At 43.9% G+C, this 25,634-nt stretch overlaps 2 protein-coding genes across 3 annotated transcripts in view; both read left to right on the top strand.

Annotated features, from left to right (window-relative positions):
- Nucleotides 1-4,307, top strand: part of TFE3 (transcription factor binding to IGHM enhancer 3) — a 49,523-nt gene extending 45,216 nt beyond the window's left edge. The window contains exons 8-10 of the mRNA XM_081934723.1: nucleotides 1,326-1,401; nucleotides 2,018-2,165; nucleotides 2,250-4,307. Coding sequence (XP_081790849.1) covers nucleotides 1,326-1,401; nucleotides 2,018-2,165; nucleotides 2,250-2,558 — 533 coding nt within the window. The 3' untranslated portion in view covers nucleotides 2,559-4,307. The remainder of the gene's footprint in view (nucleotides 1-1,325; nucleotides 1,402-2,017; nucleotides 2,166-2,249) is intronic.
- Nucleotides 4,308-6,858: 2,551 nt separating this feature from the next.
- Nucleotides 6,859-25,634, top strand: part of GRIPAP1 (GRIP1 associated protein 1) — a 75,672-nt gene continuing 56,896 nt past the window's right edge. The window contains exons 1-12 of one of the 2 annotated variants that reach the window (XM_081939245.1): nucleotides 6,859-7,241; nucleotides 10,015-10,081; nucleotides 11,059-11,120; nucleotides 11,620-11,646; nucleotides 12,363-12,470; nucleotides 14,176-14,332; nucleotides 17,208-17,446; nucleotides 20,590-20,637; nucleotides 20,741-20,772; nucleotides 21,658-21,705; nucleotides 23,634-23,733; nucleotides 24,738-24,815. In XM_081939245.1, coding sequence (XP_081795371.1) covers nucleotides 7,200-7,241; nucleotides 10,015-10,081; nucleotides 11,059-11,120; nucleotides 11,620-11,646; nucleotides 12,363-12,470; nucleotides 14,176-14,332; nucleotides 17,208-17,446; nucleotides 20,590-20,637; nucleotides 20,741-20,772; nucleotides 21,658-21,705; nucleotides 23,634-23,733; nucleotides 24,738-24,815 — 1,008 coding nt within the window. In that variant the 5' untranslated portion in view covers nucleotides 6,859-7,199. The remainder of the gene's footprint in view (nucleotides 7,242-10,014; nucleotides 10,082-11,058; nucleotides 11,121-11,619; nucleotides 11,647-12,362; nucleotides 12,471-14,175; nucleotides 14,333-17,207; nucleotides 17,447-20,589; nucleotides 20,638-20,740; nucleotides 20,773-21,657; nucleotides 21,706-23,633; nucleotides 23,734-24,737; nucleotides 24,816-25,634) is intronic. The other variant, XM_081939246.1, reaches the window with a different exon arrangement.

Raw genomic sequence — 25,634 nt, 5'->3', positions numbered from 1 at the left:
GCTCATACAGCTTTGATAAATTAACAAAAGCAACATTCTGCACAATAAAAATGGAGAGCCTATATGCTAAGAATGTAAATAGTAAACATAATAAAAATATAGCCATGAAAGCCAGCTGGGTGGCCTTGGGCCAGGCACTCAACTCAACTCAGTCCAACTCAACTCACAGAGTTGTTGTGGGAAAAATAGGAGTATGAAGGAACATTAGATATGTTCACTGCCTTGAGTTCTTTATAAATATAATAAAGGTGTGATATAAATTAAAAAATAAATAAATAAAATAGCAATCAGTATTGGATACACAATCCCGTTGTGTCCAATTCCCAGAGTCAGCCTGGACAAATCCCTGCAGATTTCTTAACAATAAGGTGACCAACTTTTTTACAATGAAAAGGAGGACAAAACACGTTCTATTGTCCAAAGGTTTTTCAGAATTGAATTTCCATTGCCTCTTTTCTAAGGTTGAAAGTGACTAGGCCAAGGTCATCCAGCTGTCTTTGTGCCTTAGGTCAAACTAGGACTCACAGCCTCCCAATTTCTAGTCTGATGTCTTAACTACTACATTAAACTGGCTCACTGAATAGTTTGCGTTGTGCATAATTCAGTTCCCTGTTGATTATGGAGAAATAAAGAGAGCCCTATTTTCCAGCCACTGAAATAATTTGCATCTTTATTTTTAAGAATAGTTATAAGTCTGTCATTGCCCTATTTAATTGTTTCAGGCCAGATCAAAATTATTTGTAATTTAATGTTACTACTAAGAGCCAGCCCCCAATTTAAAACTGTAGGGTTAAAATACTTGGGCAAATAAAATATTTTGCTTGCTTTGAAAAAGATTGCAGTATATCTGAGTTCTCTTTAAAGATACACCCCTGCTTAGAACCCCCCCCCCCCTTTCTACTTTTCAGTGGCATTATTTGAATAACAGAAGCCCTTGGAGAACAGCCTCAGAAGAACTTAAAGCAGATTCATGTGGGTTGAGATTTTTGACATTTTGCCTTTATACTGTGTTTCGAAATATATGTTAAGAACCATGAGGCTGGGAACCTTTGCCTTTAAAGAATCTGGAAGTTGAATTTTGGGCCCAAGAATAATGCCATACAATCACAATATATACCTAACTTTGAAGGTAACATGGCATAATGGGGGATTTATCTAAGGAACGTTGAGAGGTTCATTTGGATGCTGAAGGTAAAATGGCATAATGGGGGATTTATCTAAGGAACGTTGAGAGGTTCATTTGGATGCTGGAAAAATTAAGACATTATATGCGTTTATTATTAATAGATGTCCTCTGCCTCTTACACAACTTTCTCTTTTTGCAGTTGAACGTCGTCGTCGGTTTAACATAAATGACCGAATTAAAGAACTGGGGACCCTAATCCCCAAATCTAATGATCCGTAAGTATGACAGGTTGATGACAACTTGTTAATCAAAATAAGCTTTATCTGCAAAAGGGACACAAGCTTGTGTAGGCTTCATTGTGTGTTTTGCAGAGTTTCTCTGAGTGATGTATGTAACATGTTTTAAAAGGTGATTTGATTTTGATATAAAGTCAACTATGTTGTATTTATACAGTACAATAATAATCATAGCCAGTTGTAATTTATTTAATAACCATCTAGACTAAACACAACTCAGTAGGCATAGAAATTATCTTGTGAACACTTCAGTAATTGGTGATATACTGTATAACACTGAATGCATGAATATAATAAAATGGTGTGAGAAACAGTATGTATAGAAAGTGTAGCTGGACTTTCATTACCTTGAGAAGCCTGTGTTGTTTCAGTCATACAGTGACTGGGATTTAGTTCCCACTGCTGATATAAATGAAAGGTTTATCCAGGACTGAATGTTGTCTTTTGTCCAGGCCGACTGGGAACATTGAAGGTTTAGCAGTACAACACATTTGTAGGGCCCAGTTGAAAGAAATTACCTTTACAGAATCAAATGGAGTAAGATCTAAGGACGCTTAATTCCTGATCTCTTATCTCCCCCCCCTGCCTATTTTAGGGAAATGCGCTGGAATAAAGGGACCATCCTGAAGGCTTCAGTAGATTATATCCGCAAATTGCAGAAGGAACAGCAACGCTCCAAGGAGATGGAGCTGAGGCAGCGTAAATTAGAGCAAGCTAACCGCAGCCTGCAGCTACGAGTACAGGTAGGAGAGCTGCTGAGGGGATGGGATGGAGACAGGGCAGCTCAGGCCAGAGTCTCATAAGCCTGTCTATAACTTCCTCTGCAGGAGCTGGAACTTCAGGTCCAGATGCATGGGCTGCCTTTGACTTCCACCCAGGGCCTTCTGGCACAGTCCTTGGGAGGAGATTCAATTCCACCATTTGCGGAGTCCTTGGATCTGCCCTTTTCAGCTGAAGAGCTGGGTCTGGGTCTCGCGCTGGGATCTGATGGGGGAGCCCTGCAAGATGTTCTCATGGACGATGGGACTGCACTGTCCCCACTGGGTGCCTCCGATCCACTCCTTTCCTCTGTCTCTCCTGGTGCTTCAAAGGGCAGCAGCCGCCATTCCAGCTTTAGCATGGAAGATGATTCATGATGGCAGCCCTTGGATGGAAGAGGTGGAAATGGCTTCACCATTTTACATGTCTTGTTCTGACCCATTGCAGACTGTTGCTTACACTCATCAGCTTCAAATCTTGGAGGCTGCTGTAGGCTAGAACCCACTGGAAATACCATTCCTTTCATAATATTCTGAATTTTTAAAGGTGCCCCTTTAACAAAAAGGAGGGGGCTCATGGTTAAGCTTTCTCCCTTTAGAAGGTGGGCTCAAACCATGTAGTACCAAACTTTCTTCTTAATGCGGTAGAAGCAGAATTTTGTTACAAATTGTAGGACAATTTGTATGTTAACTGCACCCATTAAGGCTCAGAAGCGCAATGTGATAAACTTGTGCATCTCCTGTTCCTATTCTAAACTTTGATAGGGTGTTGCTTTAATACTGTGGAAGGAGCATGAAATCGCAAACCTTAATTCCTTCACTTTAACCTTTTACTCTAGCATCTTTCCTGTATATAATGTAGGAAGAATTGGGAAGGGAGGGGAGGAGGAAAGTGGACTTCTTTCGTAACATTTTTGGAAAGCAGAGAGCCACTAACATTTTTTTAAAATAAGAGAGCTTTATTTTATATAGATATTGGACTTTTTAATTTGTACATCTCAGCCTTTTCCTGTCATTGTTTCCAAGTTTTACTAAACTGCCACTTTCTACTTCGCATTTAATATTTGAGTTACTTGGCACTCTACTTCATGCTACAGCTAGCCCATGTGGAGGGGCAACAAGACGATACTTCTTGGAACTTCACTGGGCAAAGGTGCAGGGCAAAGAAAAGTAAATAACATTCTTGGAATTGCACATGTAACTATGGAAGAGTCATGGCGACTCAGTGGGAATTAATTGCCACCTTCCCTGTTTTTTGTAAGATAAATGAAATTGTAATCAGGTTTTTTAAAACTAATTTCTTGCTTACCAGATTGATGTTAGCAGAAACCCAACAAATAGAACTGTCGGCTGATTTGTTAGACTAAAAATACTGGAAGCAGATCTATGCCCTGTTCTCTGGGTGTTTAAAGGAATGGGCAAAAATTGTTGCAAAGACAATCATTTGGGCTTTACTGGAAACTTCGTCACCGCCATGTGTATGAATGCTCTTAAGAAGAGATGATGACCCTGTTCCAAAAGGTTATCTGAACACACAAACTCTTGGACCTCCAATATTATTGGATGTCTAGATTTAAATAGTTGCTTGGCACTTCTGTTTTTCAGGAAGGATAACTGAATCTGGGAGGAGTTTCCTAAGAAGGGTGGAATCTGAAGATGCACGGGATATAGACTGAACTTTAGAGGAGGATGTGGTAATGTAGGTAGCAATTTGGGAAGGAGAATTATGACTATCTGGCCAGCTTCTCAGCTGAGATCTTCTTGAGCAGGAGACAAGGAAATGGGATTAGGGGGTCAGTGTAAGTGAGATGTTGCACAGTGGTATTTTAGCATGTTGGCAAGAAGAAAGATGGCAGAGGACAGAGCAGCTTGGAAATACAGTATTAGGTTGGACAAGTGATTTCGGTTCTTAACAGGAATGGAGTTGGACTGTTCAGGGTATGAAAGAAGGGGAGAATTGCAAATTTGAGGAAACTATTTTTCTTCTTTTGTGGATTCTACATCCTTAATGACCCAGACAACAATTTCTATTTTTTATTTTGTATGTTTAAACATTTCCAATTACCAATAATTACCAATAGAGGCTTCTAAAGAAATAAACGAACAACGACCATTTTCTACAGCCAATTATGCCACTTGTTTCATCACTGTGTCTTGCAAAATTTAAGGTGTCTGTTTATTTTTTTTAAAAAAGCCATATCTGGTTGGTGTTCAAAATAATTAAGATTTCTGATGCTGGAAAAAAGGATCTGAATTCAAGCTGGTGAAGACTCATATTTATGAACCTTATTTTACATAAAAGATGGCTGAGAAAACATTTGTTCCACACTTTGATAATAATGTGATTTGATCTCTGGGTTTCCAATTGACCACAATTATTTTAGTTTCTGTTCTGAAGTCAGCAGCGGAACAAACAAAAAAATATCAAAAAAAGATGTGTTTTGTCTAGGCTTTTATTAAAGACTCAATAAAATCAGGGTCACTAAGTCACACTTAGTGTCACATTTAGGTCACACTTGGCATTCAAATGCACATTTGTGATTCTAGAATGCCGAGTGCATCAATTTCTGATCATTTATGAAGCCTGTTATCTCTTCAAACTCTCACAAATAAGGGATACACTCACCAAAGTTCATGAATACAGTATGTGCAAGAGAAATTATATAAATTAAGCTTTGTCGTCAGCCATTAAGGATTAAGCATGTTTCATAAACAACATGTTTTGTTTGTTTTTTATTTACTGGGGTATAGGGACCTGATTTTTAGACCTTAGCACAGGGGTGTCAAATTGGCAGCCTGTGGGCCAGATGCAACACGTGAAGGCCATGCCCACACCAGCTCCGCGAAGGGAAAAAATTGTGAAATGTCATGTGACGACATGCGAGTTTGACACCCAAATTATAGGTTACTCAGCAGGCTTTCAAGGAATCAAAGATTTTATTTACAAAAGAAAGAGTTAAATTGCAGGAAAGGTAGATATGGCAAAATGAAACAATCTGTTTATAAGGAATAACTTCATATTTAAATACAAAGTTATTTTTCATAAATGGATGCATATTTAATGGATGGATGGTTTGCCATATACTCAATGAATGATAAAGCTAATAAAATTAACTTCTAGTAGCAACAGTTTTCAAAGGACAGGCAAGTCCTAATTTGGAATACAGTTACATTGAAACTCTTGTATCACTTGAGAAATTAGGAATCTCTCTGCCTTGAGAGCGTAATGTTTATGGCAAGTATGTTTCATGCATTTTGAGAAGCTGCTAATGGCTGGATAAGATAGCTTTCAAGGCTGGTAATCTTATTTGCAGTGGTACCGATTCAAAATTATTACTAGAAGAAGCCATTGTTCAATATTGTATTAACTTCCCAATATTGGTTATTACTTCAGATAGTGGTGGCCCTCCCAGAGGGATTTGTTAGACTAAAATCTAAGCAGATGAATTCTTTACAGAAAAAAATGCAGATTTTGAGTTCACAATGTATTGTTTATAATTTGTAAAGTTAGAAAAGTCCAAACTGATTACATGGATAAAATAGAAGACAGTGATGTAAAATTTAGTAGATTAAATTCAAACTCTATAATCATCCACTTAATGGGATTAGTGAGTGGGCCTCAAATGTTCAATCACAAGGCAAATAAATGAGGGAGGGAACATCTGCAGAATGGGACTTGTTACATGGATAAAGCTTCCATTTAATCTGTTCACTGAAAAATAAATAGTATTTCACCTACTTTATTTTATATTGTGTGAAACAAGTATATCTGGTTTAGTATGGGGTATGAATAGTTTTTTAACAGATGTAATTTGTATAAATCAAATATATTAAGACCTGGGAATCTTCCGAAGAGACCTTATTTCCCTGTGAACATTTGCACAACATTAAGTATATTTGGTTTGGTATATATATTTAGGATTATCACCCTTGCAGCACGTTCGTCTACATAATTTGCAAATGTTATTGAAGGAAAGAGGCCTCAATCGCAATTTAGTTGGTATAGGATTGCAGCTTTCTTTCCTGCAAGAAGTGCCACTCCGCGGCTTTTTATCCGTTAGCATTTTCGTTTTGGGGGAGCAGTTCTTGAAACGCCCCGTTTTGTAGGCAAAAGGTTTCGCAAAAGGTTTCGGCTCCATCCTCCCGATCTCCGGGAAGATTGCGAGGGGCTGCTGAAGGCGATACGATTAGGCGCACCCTGCCAATTAAAGCGCTTCCACTCCAGAAGTTCCTCCTAAAAGGATCCAGACAGAATTCGAGATGTGATCCACCCCCACCCACCCCCACTCCCCCAGTGGAGGCAGAAGAGAACGCGCGACTCTTGTCAGCTCCTGGCGACTTTACATCTAATGCAGGAGGAGAGAATAACTGTGACGTCACCCCAGGAAGGAGGACGCGCGTTTTTCAATTGTTCTCGATCACTTCCGAAGTCGCCTCCTTCGCCCACCTCCTCGGCCATTTCGCTTTCATCTATATGGCACAACGGGCGGCTGCGCCCCTTATTTCTATGAGCTCAATCACTGCTACTTCCGGCATCTCTATGATCTCTATGAACATTTGGATCCTTTCTAGGCTTCTGTTTTCTATGGGAGCATCCGAACCGCAGTACTACACTTTCTCCTCTTACTCACACACACGCGCAAACACACCCGTCCCTCCCTCCCTCCCTCCTTCCTCGGGCGCCAAAGCTCCGCTTGTGAATCATCCTTCATTAGTGCCTTTTCACATCTCTATGGCTCTTCACTTCCGGCCTCCAAGCTCCAATCCGCCGGCCCCGCTTGTTCCTCTCTCTCTCTAGCTCTCTCTCTCTCTCTCTCTCTCTCCGGTGCAGACAAAAAAAGAGAACGTCTCTCCAAACATCCGTCCTCTCTCCTGTTCCCTCTATGATATCTTCTTAAAGCTATCTCGTCATCCTCCTCCACGAGTGGGCAGGGGCAGGCTGGCGATTCCTTCTTCCTCTCTCTTTTGGATCGTACCAATCTGGAGCCGAGCCGGGGGGGCGGCGGCGGGGGAGGGAAGATGGCGCAGGCCTTGTCCGAAGAGGAGTTCGAGCGCATGCAGGTGCGTCTGGCTGGCTGGGGAGGTAAGGGGAGGGGGGGGCGGCAAAACGAGAGATGCCGGCGGGGACCCGTGAAGCAAAGGGACGCGAATGGGGCAAGAGACGCGCTTTGGAGGAGTGGGCTCCGGTCCTGAGAAGCTCTTCCAGCGGGGAGTGGGGCGAAGGGTGGGGGGTGCAAAGGCGAGAGGAGGAGGGGGCGCGATGTCCTAAGAGCTCTGCATTGGAAGAGAGGTCTTTTTTTTTTCCGGGCTGCCCCCCATACGAACTGGAGCAAAACCGAGTAAGGAGCGGAGAGCCCTCCGCAGCTGCTTTCCCGGGTCCCTTGCGCACATTCTCCGCAGTCGCACTTCGAACCTTATGGGGACACATCGAGGCTCGTTTAAAGCGCCCGAAGCCAGCCTTGCCCCAGCTGGTCTGTCTGGACTACACTTCCCAGGATCCCTCCGCAGGGCACCCTCTGGAAGTTGTAGCAGCTGAGCACATCTGGAGGACAGAGCCCGTGGAAGGCAACCTTGGGAATTGCATTCATTCATTAAGAGGCCGGGGTGTCTAGCTGGTCCCGAGGGCGTAGTTAAATCAGGTGGCTTGGAACGGAGCCGCCGCCCTCCCCCCCCCCCCTTGAGATCGGCATTGAGCCTTTGGTTGGTATGGCATTGTCTCACTTTTGCTCTCCGCCCCCACAGATGCGGAACTGGCTAGTCATCACTCTACTGGGGTAGGAAACGGGGGCTGGTGTCTCTTTAGGGAGACTGTATAAGAGAAGGAATCTTTCCAGAGACCTTTACCCCCCATCCCCGACATTACAAACTCTGCTTATCAGCATCCCTCCTTTTGCAAAAGTGTTACAGAAGCTCTGCCATTTGAATTGTATACAAACCTGGTATAATGTTTGGGTGTTTCAGATTCCGAATCCCAGTTACAGAACCCATAGTGATAGAAGTTGAACATATTGGGTTGTGTGTCTTTGCGTTTACAGAGTAAATGCTTACAGACACACCCACCCCACTGACCCAAGTTGCATTACTGTGCATTGCTTGTTTTCAAGGTTGACAGAGAACCCATTTCAGCTCTTTTCTGCAAGGGAAGCAGTGTCCTTTCTTTTTTTCTCTTGCCTTTGCACCTTTTCCAGTTGCAACATGATAAAAAGTGAATAGTGTTCCCAGGTCATGATGTTCTATTGAATACAGCAATAGCATATGTTCCATCCCTCCTTTTTATTTCTTGCCTTGTGATCACAGATAAAACTCTCCAGAGTATAAATGTCTACTGATCTTTACTTAATCTTTTGCGCCTGGTGGAAAATTCTACAAGTGAAAGAGTCGATCAGTTTTGTAACCAGTCTTGGTGAGATGGGCAGCACAGAGGTTTCATAATATTTTTTTAAAAAATTCAGCATATGTGGATACTACATTTTTTGCAGTGCCACGTGGAACTTGGCCGATTATTGGTTTTCTTACTATTGGTTCAAACAAATATTTTACCTCAGATAGGTTTTTGATACCTGCAGAGTTCTTCGCAACTCTCTGTTAATAGGACTTTCTGAAAGTCCAATTGCCTCTTGAAAGAGCACCTTTGGAACAACCATGACCTGGATGACTGAGAATCTCCATAGACTTCTTGGTTAATACTTAATTTTTGTTTGGTGCTGAAGTACAAATATCTTCCTGGAGGGAAAAATCAGGTTAATATGGATTTTTTCCTCATATGTTCAGCACAAGTCCCTTTTTGGGAGAGGGGGCGGTTTAGAAATGTGAAGAATAAATAAATAAATAAATAAATACAACTTGCGAATTTCCGGTGTTCTGAGGTGGGTGCAGAATTAGAGCAGAGACATTAGCTATCTTACTTATTGCAAGAGCTAACCTTTGTAATTGTCAGCCCAGAATTAGAAGTATGATGTATGCTGCGATGGGTTTGACAGAAGACTCACTTGGAGTGTAGTTTTCAAGGCCTTGTAACGGTAGAAGAATAAGTGGGGAAAATAAATTCCCCTACCAAATTTATAAGACTTAAGTTTTATAGATCATAATACAGGGCATAGAAGCCTTTCCATTTGCTTTGCGTCTTCTTTCTCCAACTCTTAAAAGCCAGTCTGATTCACTGGATGAATTTTGGATAACTGGGTTCAAAGCCCCCTCAGTAATGGCACTTCTGGACTAATATTTATCTCGTTTTGTCAGTCAAGAATAATACAGTTATTTTAAAAGTAGTTAAGAATTAGTAGCAATGTTGCTCACAATTTGCAAAAGGCTCATACACACTGCATCTCAAACAATATATGTTCAGAGCCCAAGCTTTGAAATGAACTGTTGGGTTTCCTGATCTCAAGCATAAATCTCCCAATGCATCATGGTTTTAGTTCAATGCCTTGGCTTGACTTGGCAGTGATTCCCAGACTTGGTTCAGACTAGATTAGAATCCTTTTTGTAATCGGGAGTAAAGCATGCAGAACTGGCATTGCCCCCTGTCACTCTCAGTGGAAAGATGTACGTTTGTACGTACAACATCTGAATTAGTGGCTATGTGGCATACCCCACAATGGCCATGAAGCTGAGCAGACATCTCTGTTGAAGAGGCTGCTGGCTCCTTCCTTAATCTTCATTAAAAACCAAGTTGGCCTTAATCCTGCCTAGTCATCTAGATCAGTGTTTCTCAACCTTGGCGACTTTAAGTCCTGTGGACTTAAAGTCGCCAAGGTTGAGAAACACTGATCTAGATGACCTTTTCCTGGTGAGGTTGGTTTTTATTAAAATCGTTTTCCCCCCCTCTTGGTAGGCCCAGTTATTAGAACTTCGAACACAGAATTACCAGCTCTCTGATGAACTCCGCAAGAACGCAGCTGGTAAGACTTTCTCCTCGGTTCTACTTCCTGAGTGACACTATGATCTGAGCCATTATATTTTGTAGCCAGTGTGAAAGCATCAAAATGTCTGCACCTATTCATATATGCTTACATTTGCATATGGTTGTGCTGGTTCAGTCATGCTGGTTTAGCATGACTCTTGCAACATCTAAAATTCAGAGGAAAGGCGTAGTAGAAAGAAAGCAGTGGAACTGATAGCTATGAAAAGTTACAAGAAATAGCTAGAATGTAATACTGGCCATAGAATTCAGTTCCTATTTAAAAGAAATGGCTTTGATTGTGAAGTTATGTCTGAAGATGCATAGACAATGTATGATGAAATCTTAAGAGCAGACAGATTTCCTATGGTTTGAGAATAAGGCTCCGGTGCCTATTTAGCACCACATCCCTCCATGCAAAGAGCAAAAGCAGAATAAAGTTCTCAGGAATTTGGCAAACATATATTTATTCTCTGCTGAGAAAACTACTGTGAGAACATTCACCTCTTTTCCCCTTCCTTGTATCTTCTCTGGTTCTTGGAGAGAAAATAAGATTTCATTTAGTTTTTTTGTTGTTCTTGTTATTCCTTTATTGCTTTTCCCATCTTTAATATGACTATGTTCTCTGTATCATTTTGAAGTGTTTAAAAATCTTTTTTTTAAAATCAATTTATAATTAAAATGATCCCTTGTGTATCTTGCTGCAATACTTCTCTAAGTCTGATGTGTCTTTTATTTTGGTGCTCACAAGGCCAAGCAAGCATGCATTGCTGCATAAATTCTTTTTACATTTGGCAGACTGATAGAACTGAGGGCTAGTAACAAACTTTATAAGTGCGCAGAATGTTTTTTTTTTTAAATTTAGGGTCAGATACTATATTTTATATCTTATTCTACATGTTCAGGATGGCAAAAGACAATGTTCTGTTCCTACAATATTTTCCTAATTGTGATTTGTTTTTCTCTTGATTCTTTTAGAATTAAATGGTCTCCGACAACAGGTCTCCTGTTTAGGCAAGGACTTTGCTAAGGCTCAGAAGGTAAAGTGAGACTCTTAAATGGAATAATGGGTGTATAAATGTATGTTGGTGTACATTAGTATAAAATGTAATTTTCCTTTGAAGGTAATATCACCAAGGCATCACAGAACATTAGTGAACATTTCTTGTTTTTTACACTGTACTCTGGATAAAACTGGATAAAAAAACTCATATAAATGAATATGAAAAATTGTGATACCAACCCTTCCTTTCTATTCTCTTTTACATTCAAATATTTTGAGTTTTAAAATGTTGTACAATAATACTGGTGGACAATCTTCTCTCATATTACATTCCCACCCCTAAATGGTGAAAGGACACAATTGGGTTTTTAAAAGAGTTAACCAAATTCAAAATCTATAATTGCAGGAGTTTGTATTCATTCTTCATAGGATTTGTGAGTGTAAACAATAAACAGGATAAAAATCAGAATGTTGTATAATCGATGCTGTGCCTGAATCTTATTGGTGCTTTATTAACACCTTTCTCTCTTTCACAGGCTCTGAATAAGAGTAAAAAAGCTCAGGTAAGGTGTAAGTATATAGTATCAGTTTCCATGTTAAGCTTGGTCCTGAGTGGACCGAGACTATCTGCCATCACTTGTTTCTAATATTTTTGTTTTGCCTCTCACTTCTCTGCAAGTCTTCCTTTCCTTCCCCCAGATGAATTTAACTTTCTGACGAAACAGAATTTAAGCAATCTAAACCAAATGGGGCAATCTTAGTTCTCAGGTTTTGTTAAGCTATGATAGAGAGTTATTGGATACAAGATGGGTAGCAGATAAATTTCCTAAATAAACAAATAAATTTTAATGCAGATATCCAGAAGCCCCCAAGTTAAAAAAAAAAGACTTTTCATATGCACATGCCTCTTAGTTGATCTGAGAAATGCAAGAGAGAAGCAGTTGACAGTGGTCTAGATGCAATAGAAAATATGATTTCTACTTCTCTTTTACCTATTCTTCCTCTTGGGTACATTTTGCAACCAATTTCTCTGTTAACCACTGCATAACTGCTGGCATTCCATCACGAACTAAGGGCCATGGCATAATATGAACCATCTAGAATTTGAGTAGCAAAAATGGCAGGAAGATAATAGGTAAGAACATTTCCTAATATTGTTAGGAGATTGGCAAAGGAGGCCCAATCTGCTTGAAGATTTGGGCCTGCCATCTAGTGGAAGGAAGTGAACCTTGCAGGGATTATGTGTGTGGGATCTCATGCAATTTTGTTGACTTTGTAGGAGGTGGATGCACTCCTTAGTGAAAATGAAATGCTTCAGGGAAAACTGCATAGCCAAGAGGATGACTTCAGGCTGCAAAATAGCACTCTCATGCAGGAGCTCTCCAAGGTACTGGACTCATGTTCTCTTTGCAATTCCACCAGGGTCATGCCAGGGGGTGCTGTGTGACATGAAATAGCACTGCTGATTAACCACGCAGAATTCTTAGAGTTCCAGAACCATAGAGTTGGAAGGAATCATTTAGGCAGATACATTCAACCATCTGGCTAGTGAAGAACTCCAGAGCCTAATACCTTAACAAATGGCTATCTAGCCTCAGTTTGAAAGCAATCTTCAAACCATGGTTATGAAAGTGTAGGATCCACATTCAAAATCAAAGCAGATTAAATTAGGATTGTGCAGTGCTTCAGATTCAGTCTCCAAACAGTTAATGGGAGGGCACAGATGTGCAAATGTAGCCCGTCCTGAGACCCTAAAAGCAGCTGCTCTCTTCCCCAGGATTGGTTCTGAGAAAACATCTTGTAAAGGTGTTGCAGACCGGTGCTAAATTCACACTCCTACGTCCTTCAAAACACATTTTGCACATTGAACCTAAAATGTTGGACAAGATATTTAACTACATATATAATGTAATATTTTTAATCTGGCAACTTCAGCTCACGTCTCAGAGGTTCTTAGCCTCCCTGGTTAATCTTGTCTTTTCTAATCTTTGTTTTTGTTTGTTACCACAGCTAGCCCAAAGCAGATACTAAATATAAAGTCTAGGTGGGAGAAATACACCCTTCAGCTCCCCAACAAACTTCTTCATGCATGCGAAGAATTATTTTTCCTTATGTTTCACCATAGTTTGCCCATCAGGTTGACAAGTCTAGTTGCTGCAAATGTTTTTTTCCCTTTCTTTCTTTTTCCTTCCACTCTCACGATGTGTGTGGTATTTGAGTCATTTGTGTGGTATTAAAAAAAAACATTCTGAGTGGGAAGCTTTTCTTAGCAACCGCTGTTTGCATGCTTATTGAATTTAGAAAAGTGCAGGCTAATCAGCAGGGGGGGAAATCTTCCCATGCATTTGTTGTGCTTATTAGATTACTTCTAGTCCATTAAATCAAAGCCATTGAAAAAGGGAAAGATTACTACATCCTTCATAGTCAACTCTAAAGAGAATTGGTCCCCAAACTTCCCACTTTGGTCTCCCAGCCCAACGTGTGTGTGTGTGTGTGTGTGTGTGTGTGTGTGTGTGTGTGTGTGTGGCAGGTGCATGCGTGGAGCTTCATGTGAGTGGGGAGCACTAATGGAGCTTCATGTGTGAGTGGGGAGCACTTGCATGCAAAACTCCACTCGCACGAGCAACAGGCACTTGTGCTTCCATGCAAAGCTCCACTTTCACGAATGGAGGGTGCTGGTGCTTGCGTGCAAAGTTCCACTCACGCGAGTGGAGAGTGTTTGTACTCAAAGCTCCATTTGTGTGAATGGAGCTTCATGCACAAGCACCCTCCATTTGCACAAGTGGAGCGTCACGTGCAAGCACAAGCCCCCTCCACTCAAGTGCCTATCGCTCACATGACCCAGTTTCAAACAAGCCGCATCCCAGTAATGGACCACATCATGGTGGTTGCCCCACCCCCCGCCCCACTTTAGAGCACACTCTTGGGACTTATTTTGGGGAGCTGGCATAACAAGTGCTTTTTCTTGCCATGAAGATCAGGGATCAGCTGCAGACCAATTTCCTTCAGATGGATCATCTGTGCTTTTTGTTCAGTGTGCTGGGAAATGTATTCACTCGCTGACATGCAGTCCTTTGGTTTTTCAAACGCAGCTGTGCTCACAGATTGAGCAGTTGGAGAAGGATAATCAGATTCTTCGGGAAGGAAAGACAGCAATAGCCAGCGAAGGAGCGTTCCCAGCCAGCTCTGTGGATGGCGAGCTGTTAAGGCTACAGGCAGAGAATTCTGCCCTGCAGAAGAACATGGCAGGTAGCATTCTTACTGACATACAAGTGTGTGGGCTCAAATTGAAGTTTGGAAAGTCCAAGGAGTTGGACAGGGGGAAGGTTGGCAAGGTGGAGCACTCTAGGGCAGTGATGGCGAACCTATGGCATGCGTGCCACAGGTGGCACACGGAGCCATTTGTCAGGGCACGCGAGGCGCTGCCCTGTCAGCTGGCCAGCGTGCATGTGTGCGCTGGCCAGCTGAGTTCACCCTTTTTTAAAGCCATTTTTCGCCCTCCCCAGGCTTCAGAGGCTTTATAGGAGCCTGGGGAGGGCGAAAAGAGCTTCCCCGGAGGCCCTCCGGAAGCTTCATGAGCTTCCCTGAAGCCTCCGGAGCACAAATAAACGGCCCTACGGGCAAACCAGAAGTTCAGGAACGGACTTCCTGTTTGCTCGGAGGGTTGTTTTGAGCGCTCCGAAGGCTTCAGGGAAGCCTCTTGAGGGTCCCTGAAGCTTTTGGAGCGCTACTTCTGGTTTGCTCAGAGAGTTGTTTTGAGTGCTCCGAAGACTTCAGGGCCCTGAAGCCTTCGGAGCACTTAAAACGACCCTCCAAGCAAACCGGAAGTGACTTCCGGTTTGCTTGGAGGGTCGTTTTGACTGCTTCGGAGGCTTCAGGGAAGCCTCCTGAAGGTACCTGAAGCCTCCGGAGGACTTCCGGGGGGGCTGTTTTCACCCTCCCCATGCTCCTATAAAGCCTCTGGAGCCTGGGGAGGGTGAAAAAAGCATGCAAAAATGGGGGGGGTGTCGCACCTGTAGTGCGCGCATGAGCACTGGGGTGGTCGCGCATTGCATTATGGGTGCTGCACACCTGCCCACGACCCCCCTGCCCCCCTCACTTATGGCACGCGAGCCAAAAAAGGTTCGCCATCGCTGCCCTAGGGCAACCTTCCCCAAAGGTTCTGCTGACCTCTGCTGAGACTTCTCGGCATCGAAGTCCACACAGCACAATGGGAAAGGTTGCCTGCGAGCTGATCTGATCCTTCAGCCTGGCAATTGTTCTGAAGGGGTGCCTGCTTTATGACCCCACCTCTGTGTGCCATGAATAGGCCAGAATGTGCAAAATGTTGGAACTGAGTAGGGGACAAAGCTAAGATCTACAGCCAAGTCATGGAAGGAGGCAGCGGAGGTGTAAGTTCAAGAAAAGTAATTGCTGAAAAAGCAAGAAACAGCAGGAAATCCAAGAGGCTGGAATCTTTGCCTTTGTTCTTGTAAGAGTCTTAATTAGGGCTGATTGCCAATTTGCTAACAATTGGCAATCAGCCATTTGTTTATTTTTAATTGAGAAGAGCTGGAATCTGGGAAGCATCTTCTAACAAATACTTTCTGATACAACATAAAAAGGAAATAACATAAAACAATGAAGACTGCAGTGAATTTCCCCAATAATCACTCACCAATGATGTGGAGGATTCAGTGAGCCTTCATCAGTTATGTGAGGACTAGGGAAATATTTTTTTGCAGAATAAAGTATGACTTATAACCAGAGTAGGTAACGTTTTTGTGACTGTGGCCCATACTTTTATTTCCTTTTTTTCCTCAAGGGTTCATAGTAAAATGAAAGGTTGCAGTATTATAGGAGAGAAAGTTATATCTCTTCTAGATTTAAAAACAACAACAAAATGGCTGCAATAAGTATATTGGAAACTCTGCTATTATGCCATTTTATTTCTAATTTTGATGAAAGCTACTGAATATCATATGACTATTACTGGGTGCTCTATCGTAGGATTTCATCAACAGATTTGAAAAAAAAGGAGGGCTGTTTTGGGCTGGGAAAAAGAGTTTGGGAGGCAAAGTTGGTCCGTGGGCCTTAAAAGTGCCTGTCCTTGATTTAAAACCAGTATTTTTCAAACTTGGCAACTTTGAGTGGACTTGACTCCTTGAATTTTCCAGCCCTCTAGAATTGTGGGTCCATACATTTTAAAACAGTGGCTGATGGCTTCTTTCTATCGGTCCACGATAGAAAGTGCCCTCCCATGCTGTGTAACAGAATGACACGCTGGTTTAACAGCGGCGGACCGGAAGGCACTATAGAGGGTGATCAATTCGGCACAGGAAACCATTGGTTGCCTTCTAACATCACTGGATGACATCGCCAGGTCTCGCTCTTTCAGCAGAGTAAGGAAGATACTTAGGGATGATTCACACCCTGGCTAGTGTCTCTTTTCACTTTTACCATCGGGCAGAAGACACCGAAGCCAGCCGGACATACAGGTTTAAAAGCAGCTTCTACCCATGGGCTGTCAGATTCCTAAACACAATCACAATCACTTCACGTACATATGGAAACGTATGACTTGTTTCTTTTTCTTTCCCCAATTACTTGTATAAACTGGGAATTGTATTGTCTTGTATTTTCTGCTATGGATTGCACCAGTAGAGGCTAAAACAATGATGGCGAACCTTTTAGGCACTGGGTGCCCAAAGTGCATGTGCGCACCCAAAGGGCAAAGGAGGGGCACATGTGCGCACATCCTACCCAATACGCAAGGTGTGGGCACATGCACATGCACCCCACACATGCGCCCCCATGCCCTTGTGCATATGCCCGTGCCCCCGTGCCCACACACATATGTCCCCGCATGCACTTGTGTGCCCCCACGCACCCTGCGCATGCGCAGCAGAGACCTGAAACAGAGCTGAGGCAACGGGGCGCATGCCCACAAGAGAGGGTTCCGCGTATAGGTTCGCCACCACTGGGCTAAACCAATTTCGTTGTATACATGATGTACAATGACAATAAAGGTTGCTGCTATTATTATTGTCATCTTAAAAAGTTGCCAACTTTGAAAAAAAGAAAAACATAGACACAGAATAAGGAATCTGTGGTCTGCTCAGAATGGGTGACCCTTGTTCTGCAGCTTTACAGGAGCGCTATGAGAAGGAAGTGGCCCGGCAAGCAGAAAACCGAGGTGGCGGGAAAGGTGATGGTTCTCCGGAGCCTTGCCCCTCCGTGCCAGAGACGACTTCAGAACGCCCGGCGGTTGACAGTGATGTTAGCAGTGCCATCTCACAGCAGCGTCTCTCGGAGGTGGAACTGAAACTGCAGACCGAGAGGGAGGAGAAAATACTGCTGAAGGAGCAGCTGCAGAGCCTCGAGGTAAGAAGGACTCCTTGATATTTGCTCTCCTTTGCTAATGTTGATTTCTGCCTCAGCTGGAGGCTGCGGCTATTGGGAAGTAGTTCGTAGGGAACGGGGAGCCATTCCTCACCGCGCACAAAAGGCAGCTATTTCAAAGGAAGCGCTCAAGGAGGTGGAAGACAGGCAGACTCTTCTGACCTTAGTATTGACCTTCAGGATATGAGAAGAAATCCCTTGCACAGTTTGAGGAGGCTGTGGTCCATGGGATGTGGTCAAACATTGTCCACCCTCTGCATTTTTCACCACAGGCTATGCTGGTTGGGGTTTCCGTGACTGGTAATTCAGTGGCATCTTAGTGGACCATAGGATCCTTGCTCCAGATTGAATTTCTTCATCTCCATACCTCCCCTATCTTCCAAGTATCTGTTCTGACCTGGCTACCCAACACGACAAGCACACTGTTTTTAACTAAACGTTCCCTTTATAGGAAGCACCAGCAACACCATCAAACAGTCTCTCTCTCTCACACACACACAGTAGGCTAACAAAATCTCTAAGTGCCTCTGGAAAGTGAAGCTCGCTCCTTTTCCTCCTGAAATGGCTCCAACACACCAGGAATCTCTTTCTCTCTCACCACATTCGTAACAGAAGTCCTGGAAGGTGCACTCACTCTTTTCTCAACATCCAAGACACACACACACACACACACACACACACACACACACCACACAACAGATGAATAGTTGTCTGCCACTCCTATTTGTCTCCACTCCCTGCCTTTTATCTCCAGAGCTAGGGTAGGACTTAGCTAGAAGCAGTGGATTTTCCATCCTGAGGACTGGCCCATAGAGTCCCGCTGCTCACCTCTCCTCTGCCTTCTGCGCATCTGGGTGTCAGGCATGGGACACAGCTGTTCCTCCTCTTCCTCATCAGCCACCTCTGAACCTGGGGGCTGTTGACTCTCCATCTGGAGACTAATGGATAGCCTAGGCTCCGCCTCCATTTCTATCTTGGACAGCACTATTCCCTCTTCCCCCTCAAAGCTCTCAGGTTGCCTTGATGCTGGCCCCAACTCCCACTCCGCCTCCTCATCTGAATTGGCTGCTGGAGGGGCCAGCGGCTGACAGGCCACAACAGTACCAGAGAAGTGCTTGTTACCCAGTTGCCTTGGCTCATACTAACTGGATATCCATATCACGTTTGGATGTTAGTCACTTCTCAGTTGGATTACTCTAATGTGCTACCTTGGGGCTGCCCTTGAAGATCATCCAGAAGTTGTACCTGGTTCAGCATGCAGCAGTGCACAGTTCTGAAGAGCTTGCAATTCACCTGTATTGACACTGCTGCTATATGAGCTTCATTGGCTTCCAGATGCAGTTCAGGGTGCTGGTTATCATGTTTAAAGATGGCCCTGATGGCACAGGGCCAGGTTATCCGTAGGACAAATAAGGTGGGCATTTCCAGATCCCTTCCTTTAAATAGAGGGATCTTGGAGGCACTTCGCTTTTGTGGCTGGCATAGCCCTTTGAAACAGCCTCTTCCACGGGTGGGCTTCAAAAATTTCAGCAATGGGTTCTCTGCCCGATTACTGGGTAGGCGTGAACATAATGGGCATGGCCTAGTTGGCCCCCTGTACCACGGCAGGGAGGGGGGGTGTTTTCGCCTTCCCCAGGTTCTGGAGGCTTTCCTCGAGCCTCTGGGAGGGTGAAAACTGCCTCCCCCGGACTCCGGAAGCCCATTTTCCCCCTCCCCGAGCCTCCGTGTGGGCCCTGCACTTACCTCGCATCCAAAACAGGCCACATGGAGACTCCTGGCAGGGGCGGGCTGCCTGTACCCGTAGCAGCCCACCCCTGGCCTCTTCCCTGGCATATGGATCCCCCAAATTATTAGCCTTCTGGAAGACTGTGAAGACTTGGCACTTCACTCAGGCATTGGGCTAGGGCGGTAGTGAGACCAGTAGATCTGGATATCGTGGGATGGCAGGATATATGATTAGTTCTTTTTGGGGAAGCAGGTCTGTGGATTTATATTTATCAGTTTTTATGGAATGCTGCTGTGAGCTGTCCACTATTATAACATGTGTAAGATAAGCAGCCATATGCATTTTCTAACAATATAGCTAAATTACATTGAATTAGAAGGGTACTGATCTAATATAACTGTTGCTAGCAAAGTCACCAGTGTTACCATGGCAGGGTAAAGAGTAATTACTCAGTAAAGAGTAATATACAGACTTGAAAGCAGGAGAGGATTCTGGAAATTCTGGATCATTGTGATTTCTCCTTTATCCCCAAGTGCAGGCCTTTATTTGTATTTTTCTGCCCAGAGGAGGGAAGGTGAACTTTTGGTTGCTTAAGATAAAATAAATGATCCCCAGCATGCTAGTTTCTGAACTAGAAAGCTGCCTAGACCAGTGATGGCGAACCTTTTTGGGCTGCTGTGCCAAAAGCGGGGGAGGGGGGGGGAGAGCACAGGGTGTGTGTGTCGTGCGCCGGTGTAACACACCCATTATGTTATGTGTGCGACACCACCACCCCATGCACATGCGCGTGACCAGCGACACCCCCCCCCTACTTTTTCTGCTGTGTTTTCACCCTCCCCAGGCTCTAGAGACTTTCTAGGAGCCTGGGGAGGGGGAAAACAGCCTCCCCCACATCCCTGAAGGCTCCAGAGGGCGAAAAATGGACCAACGGCCAAACCGGAAGTCACCATTTCTGAACTTCCGGGTTCCCCGTAGGTCTGTTTTTTGCCTTCCGGAGCCTTCAGGTGGCTTCTCTGAAGGCTCCAGTGGGCGAAAACCGGTCCTACGAGCAAACCGGAAGTCCATTCCTGAACTTCTGGTTTGCCCATAGGGCCGGTTTTTCGCGCTTCAGAGGCTTCGGGGAAACTCCGGAGGGTGACAAACAGCCTCAAAAGAAGGCCAGGCAACATCTCAAGTGCCCTGACAAATGGCTCCGCGTGCCACCTGTGGCACGTGTGCCATAGGTTCGCTATCACGGGCCTAGACGTTGCCTCTTCCTTATCTCACCACTGCCCTAAAATGGATGTTGTCTGATGGAACCACCTGGTGCGGAGTTGTTGAAAACGGTCTTTCAGATCAGTGAAAGACTTTGAATGCTTGAGACAGGTCATTATGTTTGTCTCTCCTTCCTGTCCTATAGGCATCCAAGACAACAGAGACCTCCCGCCTGCAGCAAGAGCTCTCCAAGGTAAGAGAGATTTGTATGGCTGGTCAACCTTCTTGGGAGACAGTAGGTGGTGAGAGGGTGAGGTTTGCTGCTGGGAACTTACCACTTTTTCTCTCTTACGCAGTTTGTGGAGAAGCTTAAGAAGAAACAAGAGAGGTATGTTTTGGGGGTGGAGAGAGGAGCTTGGTCATGTTGGGATAAGGAATGAGGCTTACTCCTTATTAGATAGATGATAGATAGATAGATAGATAGATAGATAGATAGATAGATAGATAGATAGATAGATAGATAGATACTGTAGATAGATAGATATGGATCAATAGATGGATGGATGGTGGGATGGATGGATAGATAGATAAATAGATAGACAGACAGACAGACAGATAGATGATAGATAGATAGATAAAATAACTTTATTGTCATTTTGAATGTACACTAATCGGCATACATTAAAATGAAATTTCATTGCATACAGCTTTCAAAGGGTCTCCACCTCCAATATACACTGCCTTAACATGACTAAATAAATAAATACAAAATTATGCATATACCCACATACGTATATTATATGACACAGAGAAACTTTACATTACAGTCCAGTTTGTATGTATACATGAAGATGGTGAGAAAAATGAATCTTGCGAGTTTACCAGACAGATGGCAAAGGGAACAAAGGTGTTACAGAATCTCATAGTCCTGCTAGAAATATTTGGAAACCTCCTCCCACAGGGGAGCAATTAGGTCAGAATTACAGGACAGAATTAGCTAGCTTTTACCTGCTTGATTGCTGTTCCTGTTACAAGTGAAAGTTTCCCATCATCTCAAGAAGTTTGAAGAATGCTCCATCCTCCACTGCCGAGAGAATGTTAATATGTTCTGCAGGGTGGCTTCCCTTTGAGAATCAACTTTGGCCTCTCTTTTATTAGTGGGATTGCAGGGGGTTGGACTAGAAGACCTCCAAGGTCCCTTCAAACACTTGTTATTCTGTTGTTCTGTGTTTTAACTTTCCCCTATCTTGGCCTCCCTTCCTGTCCTTTTTAGCTTTGTGCGCCTTCAGACAGAAAAAGAAGCTCTCTACAATGATAGCAGGTATGGGCTGAACAATCTGGAATTTCACCTTCTGTGCCAGTGCAACAATGCACTTTTCACATGTTTGAGAAGCACCAGGTGATTGGAGTAGAGCAGAGGTGTCAAACTCCAGGCCCGCGGGTCAGATCCATCCTGCGGGATACTTAGAGCTGGCCTGTGGAAACAGCAAAGGACTGGCCCGTGGTGCCTCTGCCAGAGAAAACAGAGCTCATGAGGACCGCCCCACCCAAAAAAAAACTCTGTTTTTGCTGGCAGAGGGTTGCAGGAGGCCATCCCAGCCATCTCTGAGGTGTCAAACTCCAGGCCCGCGGGTCGGATCCATCCCAGCTTGGGAGCCTGGTTTCGCTGGCAGAGGGCTCAGGCCACCACAGGTACCCCCCGACACAAGTGACGTCAAGCTGTCCATGCCCCCCCCCTGGCAATCCCCCCCCCGAAGTCAAACACAACCCTTATGCCTCCCTCAATGAAATCAAGTTTGACACCCCTGGAATAGAGCTTTCCAAAGGACATTTGAAGCCAAGGTTTTGGGAGGGAGGGAGGGGGAGAAACAGCAGAAGGAAGTTGGAGAACTGAAATCCACCGCCAGTATTACAATCCAGATCATCAGGAAATCACTGCAGTGTGAAAGCATTACATAAAGTCTGGCAAGGTGATCCCCATGGGAATCTGCTGAGCAAGCCACTTGATGGCGTGGAATGAATTGCGCTCATGCCTGACAGGTCTGAAGTGGGCCCAGTTAAGTAAGCAGAAAGCCTTGGGACTCTTCGCCCTTCTTCCAGCCTCGTGAGTGATCATTGGCCCCATTTTCATGGCATTTATTTAAGCCATGCAGTACGGCTTTCAGATACTATAATGATATAACAAATTGCATTCATAATAAAATAGCAGATTACACTCTAGCCGAAGAAAGCTATATAATACTGTGTGGGTAGGCGAGGCAGGGCCTCTAAGCCCAAGAATGCTGGTGTATCTCTCTACCCCATTTAGCAAAAACAAATGATCTGTGTAAAGCAGACCCCGCTACAGAATAGATTAGACACCTGTGCATAATTTAGATCCAGTGCTGTGCCTCTTAGCTAACCTTGGCTGGTCTTGAGTGCTATGCAAACTTAGCCTTAATTACAGTTTGGATGGGGACCATCTGGGAGGCTCAGAGCTGTTGGCCAGATTTCAGCACTGAATTAATAAGAGTACTCTAGAAGAAGGCAGTGGCAAACCACTTTCCTTACGCTGTTTAGAAAGCATGGATATATCCATGAAAGCAGGGGTGAAATGCTACCAGTTCGGATTCGCCCAAAATGATAGTAAAATACGCTACCAGTTCGGGCAAACCGGTAGCTCCCGGCGATCAGCTGTGCGACAATCAGCTGTGCCGTGTGATTAGAAATCGCGCGGCACAGCTGATGGTCGCACAACTGGTCGGAACTACCGCTTTGCCCGAACAGGTAGCATGTTTTTACTACTAGTTCAGGTGAACAGCGTGCATGCGCACACAAGCAAACCAGTAGCAGACTTCAGAGCATTTCACCCCTGCATGAAAGTCCCCAGAGTTGAGCATAGCTGAAAAGTGGAGGTTCTTGCTTCTTTTCTTGGTTGGAATTTGCATCAGCCGGGTGCAGGTTTTAACCGAAAGTGAAACTGGATACAGGGCTGGAGCATTGGGCGGTAATGGTGTTAGGGTGCTTTTGCTGCAGTCATGGGTGCTGAAGAGAAAGTGGAAAAAGAAGTGCATGCCTGGGAAGACAAACAATGAAGCTGGAAATGGGGTTGAGTGGATGAGATGGGAATGAAAAAGAGTAGAGAGGTGAAGGGAGGACAATGAAACAACGGCAGAATTACCCAAAGGCAACAGAGCAGCTTATGGAGAAGAAAACATTGTCCCTGAGTTCTCTCTCCCCTCTAAACAAATTTTCCCTTCCACGGCTCAGGACCAAAATTGAGGAGATCCAACAACGGAAGGAAGAGGAGCTCAAATCTCTGCAACTCCGTAACCAGAAGCTGCAGCAAGAGCTCCAGTCCACAAATCAGGTAAAGGACATTTTTCCTTCTCCTGTAATTCAGATTGAGTCACATTTAAGGCATGGCTAAGGAGACCCGATTGGTTGGATTTAGAAAGCGCGTCCAGGAGCTTTGCTCCATCAATTAGAAAACCATTGAAAGGGTTTAGTTTTATCCATTGAGAAGTCTTGAGGCAAAGCCTAGCGGTGTATTTGCCCAGTCCTTTTCAGCTTTGGCTCTCTGATCCAGGGGTCCCCAACCCCTGGTCCGTGGACAAGCACCGGTCCTCAGCGTGCCAGAAACCGGACCATGGAAACAAGTGAAGCCCCATCCACGGGATGCAAGCAGCACACAAAACCACACCCCCTCCGGTCCGTGGAAAACCCTCTCTCTCCATGGAACCAGTCCCTGGTGCCCAAAAGGTTGGCGGCAGCTGCTCTAATCTGTACAGTAATCCTGGCCTTTCAGTGTCTAAAGTGGGGTTTCTGAACCTTGGCAATGTTAAGATGTGTGGACTTCAACTCCCAGAATTCCCCAGCCAGCAAGACCACACCTCTTAAGGTTGAGAAACGCTGGTCTAAAGCGTGAATGTCTTTTTGGGGGCCACAAGTTTCTCCAATGAAGCTTGAGAAATATGATGGAGCTAGGGTTGTTTGCTTGTTTATACATCATACGTATGAGGTTGTGCCACTCGCCGGATAGATTTCTACTATCTCATGGAACTCTCATTCCTGAAATTTCTTGGAGGAAATGCCACAGACTTGTTAAAGTGGATAAAGCATAAATATAGCTAACAATAATGGGTCATTTGTTTCCTGCTCTAGAAAATAGGGTTCTCCCCCTCCGTTTTCCCTCAGAAAGGGAAGACTCTGTGCTTTTATCTTTTTAATGGTTCTGAGGTTTATTGATTCCACCTGATAATTTTTATGGGCATGGCTGTCTCCATCCTGGATATGATCCTAGTGGAATTTAATGCAACAGTGAAATCTTCCCTTTATGTTATTTCTCTGGTAAATGTGTTCCTTCTTTCTCAGGGCTTCTTGGAATTAAAAGGCCAATTGCAGAGTAGTCAAAAAGAACATGAACTGGCTCTTCAGACTATGCAGGACCAGGTGAGTGACCCTTCTACCTTTCTGCCACCCCTTCCCCCGCCCATGTGTTAAGAATCTCTGATCTGCCTCAAACTATACTTTTGGCGAGAAGTTTACTTTCTGATATTGTAGGTCTTTGTAGAGGATTTAATCTCTTGTTTTTGCTTTGGGGGTTGATCTTATAGCTCCCATCAATCTCAAGCGGTACTGGGTTGCTGGAACTCATGGCATATGAAAGGCATATGCATATAAACTTATGCCTGTTCTTGAAATAAGATGATAAGTGTATTGCATTAGAAGTAACAGACACCCAGGGAGCTCCCTGAGTGGATTCTGGTTTTGGCCACAGAGCTATATGGTTTCAAAGTTTATTATAAGGCGATTCAGATTTGTCACCAAAGAAGCAGAATTATATGGCCTGTATAAATTGTGCTATTTGAGTACATTTGGCATTAGGAGTTCTAAACAGTATGAAATTCTGATTTTGCTTTTGTAGGCATGGACAAAGATTTATGTTTCTAATGATAAAATGTTCTCAAGTCATAAAAGCTGGAGATGTGTGACCTTTTGAAGTTAAAAAAAATCTGTGTTTGTTATTATGTTTTGTAGTTTTTCCCCCTATGCTACTGTGACAAAGGTCAGCCCAAAGTCAAGTAGATGGTTGACCCAAACTTCCCTAATTGTTAATCATCCCTGATCATTGGCCAAGTGATTGAGGTTAATAGGAATCTAAAACATTTAGAATGAATCATCTTAAGTGAAGCCTGAAATGCAAAAAAAAGGAGGCCTTTGACCAGCTCTGGCAGATAGACTGGTTGGATCAGGAGGTAATAAAGGCAG

Source organism: Natrix helvetica (genome assembly GCF_964273705.1).
Source record: "Natrix helvetica genome assembly, chromosome: 1".
Classification (NCBI taxonomy): Eukaryota; Metazoa; Chordata; class Lepidosauria; order Squamata; family Natricidae; genus Natrix; species Natrix helvetica.
Note: the sequence above shows the minus strand (reverse complement) of the source record. Positions and strands in the feature narration are given on the sequence as shown.